Below are 2500 nucleotides of genomic sequence, written 5' to 3' on the forward strand. Positions count from 1 at the left end.
ATAATAATAATAATAATGATAATAGTGTTGCCGGCTCACCTTACAGGCTCCAGGCAGCAGGTGCAGTTTGACGTACGGGTCGGACAAACCGTTGAAGTCCATGGGCTTCAGACCCTGCGCACGGAGAAAGCAGAGTTACAACGGGGACGTCTGAAAGTCTGACGCTCAAACACACGATCATACGGGGGACATGTGTGATTCATGATCCTGGTTTCATCAGGTCAGACCCAGCTCAGTGTCTCCTCTGTTGAACCTGATCATGTGACCTAACGTAAATAAATGCCTCATGACGGCAGATCCGTGCTTCTATACATCCTGTTTCTACAGAGAACTCAGGACTGGTTTTATGGTCTGTGTGGACCCTGTGTTAGAGACCTTGGTCTGTGTGGACCCTGTGTTAGAGACCTTGGCCTGTGTGGACCCTGTGTTAGAGACCTTGGTCTGTGTGGACCCTGTGTTAGAGACCTTGGTCTGTGTGGACCCTGTTTTAGAGACCTTGGCCTGTGTGGACCCTGTTTTAGAGACCTTGGCCTGTGTGGACCCTGTGTTAGAGACCTTGGCCTGTGTGGACCCTGTTTTAGAGACCTTGGCCTGTGTGGACCCTGTTTTAGAGACCTTGGCCTGTGTGGACCCTGGTTTAGAGACCTTGGCCTGTGTGGACCCTGTGTTAGAGACCTTGGCCTGTGTGGACCCTGTGTTAGAGACCTTGGCCTGTGTGGACCCTGTGTTAGAGACCTTGGCCTGTGTGGACCCTGTTTTAGAGACCTTGGCCTGTGTGGACCCTGTTTTAGAGACCTCTGCCTATGTGGACCCTGTGTTAGAGACCTTGGCCTGTGTGGACCCTGTGTTAGAGACCTTGGCCTGTGTGGACCCTGTTTTAGAGACCTTGGCCTGTGTGGACCCTGTGTTAGAGACTTTGGCCTGTGTGGACCCTGTGTTAGAGACTTTGGCCTGTGTGGACCCTGTGTTAGGGACCTTGGCCTGTGTGGACCCTGTTTTAGAGACCTTGGCCTATGTGGACCCTGTTTTAGGGACCTTGGTCTGTGTGGACCCTGTTTTAGAGACTTTGGCCTGTGTGGACCCTGTGTTAGAGACTTTGGCCTGTGTGGACCCTGTGTTAGGGACCTTGGCCTTTGTGGACCCTGTGTTAGAGACCTTGGCCTGTGTGGACCCTGTGTTAGAGACCTTGGCCTGTGTGGACCCTGTTTTAGAGACCTTGGTCTGTGTGGACCCTGTGTTAGAGACCTTGGCCTGTGTGGACCCTGTGTTAGAGACCTTGGCCTGTGTGGACCCTGTTTTAGAGACCTTGGCCTGTGTGGACCCTGTGTTAGAGACCTTGGCCCCTGTGGACCCTGTGTTAGAGACCTTGGCCTGTGTGGACCCTGTGTTAGAGACCTTGGCCTGTGTGGACCCTGTTTTAGAGACCTTGGCCTATGTGGACCCTGTGTTAGAGACCTTGGCCTGTGTGGACCCTGTGTTAGAGACCTTGGCCTGTGTGGACCCTGTGTTAGAGACCTTGGCCTGTGTGGACCCTGTGTTAGAGACCTTGGCCTGTGTGGACCCTGTTTTAGAGACCTTGGTCTGTGTGGACCCTGTTTTAGAGACCTTGGCCTGTGTGGACCCTGTGTTAGAGACCTTGGCCTGTGTGGACCCTGTGTTAGAGACCTTGGCCTGTGTGGACCCTGTGTTAGAGACCTTGGCCTGTGTGGACCCTGTGTTAGAGACCTTGGCCTGTGTGGACCCTGTGTTAGAGACCTTGGCCTGTGTGGACCCCGTTTCAGAGACCTTGGCCTGTGTGGACCCTGTGTTAGAGACCTTGTGACCCGGTCTGTCTGGATGGGTCCCATGATGGTGTCATCGGCGTATAATGTGATCACGCAGAGACAGAAGATAGAGTTTAGCTTGTTTTTAAATTTGCATCACGTGAACAGGAGGGTCTTGACCCGTCAGCAAACGACCCACTGTGGATTTAGGGCGCCCTCCCACTGTGCCTCCGTCCCGTGCCCCAGCACGTGTCACGGCTAAAGTCTGGTTCCTTTGACCAGTGTGAGTGCAACCGTACCACGTCTAGGAGCGGCACGCTTGCCGTCCACGGCCCGTTTGGGAGAGGTGGGCTTTAGTAAAGCACGTTTGCACGTGTACGAGCACGAGCGTGCGCACGTGTACGAGCACGAGGCCTACGGCGGTTCTGAGGTCATTTCCTGTGCGCCTGTTGGGACGTAGAAAAAAGAAGGAGGGACCATGCGCGGACATTTCAAACAATGGCGGTGAAAGGTTCACGTTGGTGTGATGCGGAGGTGGAGTGTTTACTGCAGATTTGGTCGATGAAAAGATTCAAAAACAGTCGACAAGACGCACAAAAACTCTGAGGTCTACGGAAAGATCTGGAAACAAAGCCACGCATCGCCATGACGTCATCAATGCGTGTGACGTGTTACGGCGTGATGACGTATAGGCAGCAAGAAGCATTCTCCGAGGCCCAGGTAGTGTGAGTACAGAC

The 2500-nt window shown here is 53.6% G+C and overlaps 1 protein-coding gene across 1 annotated transcript in view; it reads right to left on the reverse strand.

Moving 5' to 3' along the window:
* The window catches only part of doc2a (double C2-like domains, alpha), a gene marked incomplete at both ends in the record, with an annotated part of 25958 nt that overhangs the window by 19078 nt on the left and 4380 nt on the right, over window positions 1–2500 (reverse strand). The window contains one exon of the mRNA XM_083931116.1: window positions 40–114. Coding sequence (XP_083787242.1) covers window positions 40–114 — 75 coding nt within the window. The remainder of the gene's footprint in view (window positions 1–39; window positions 115–2500) is intronic.

The sequence above is a fragment of the Echiichthys vipera genome, assembly GCF_963691815.1.
Source record: "Echiichthys vipera genome assembly, chromosome: 17".
Classification (NCBI taxonomy): Eukaryota; Metazoa; Chordata; class Actinopteri; order Perciformes; family Trachinidae; genus Echiichthys; species Echiichthys vipera.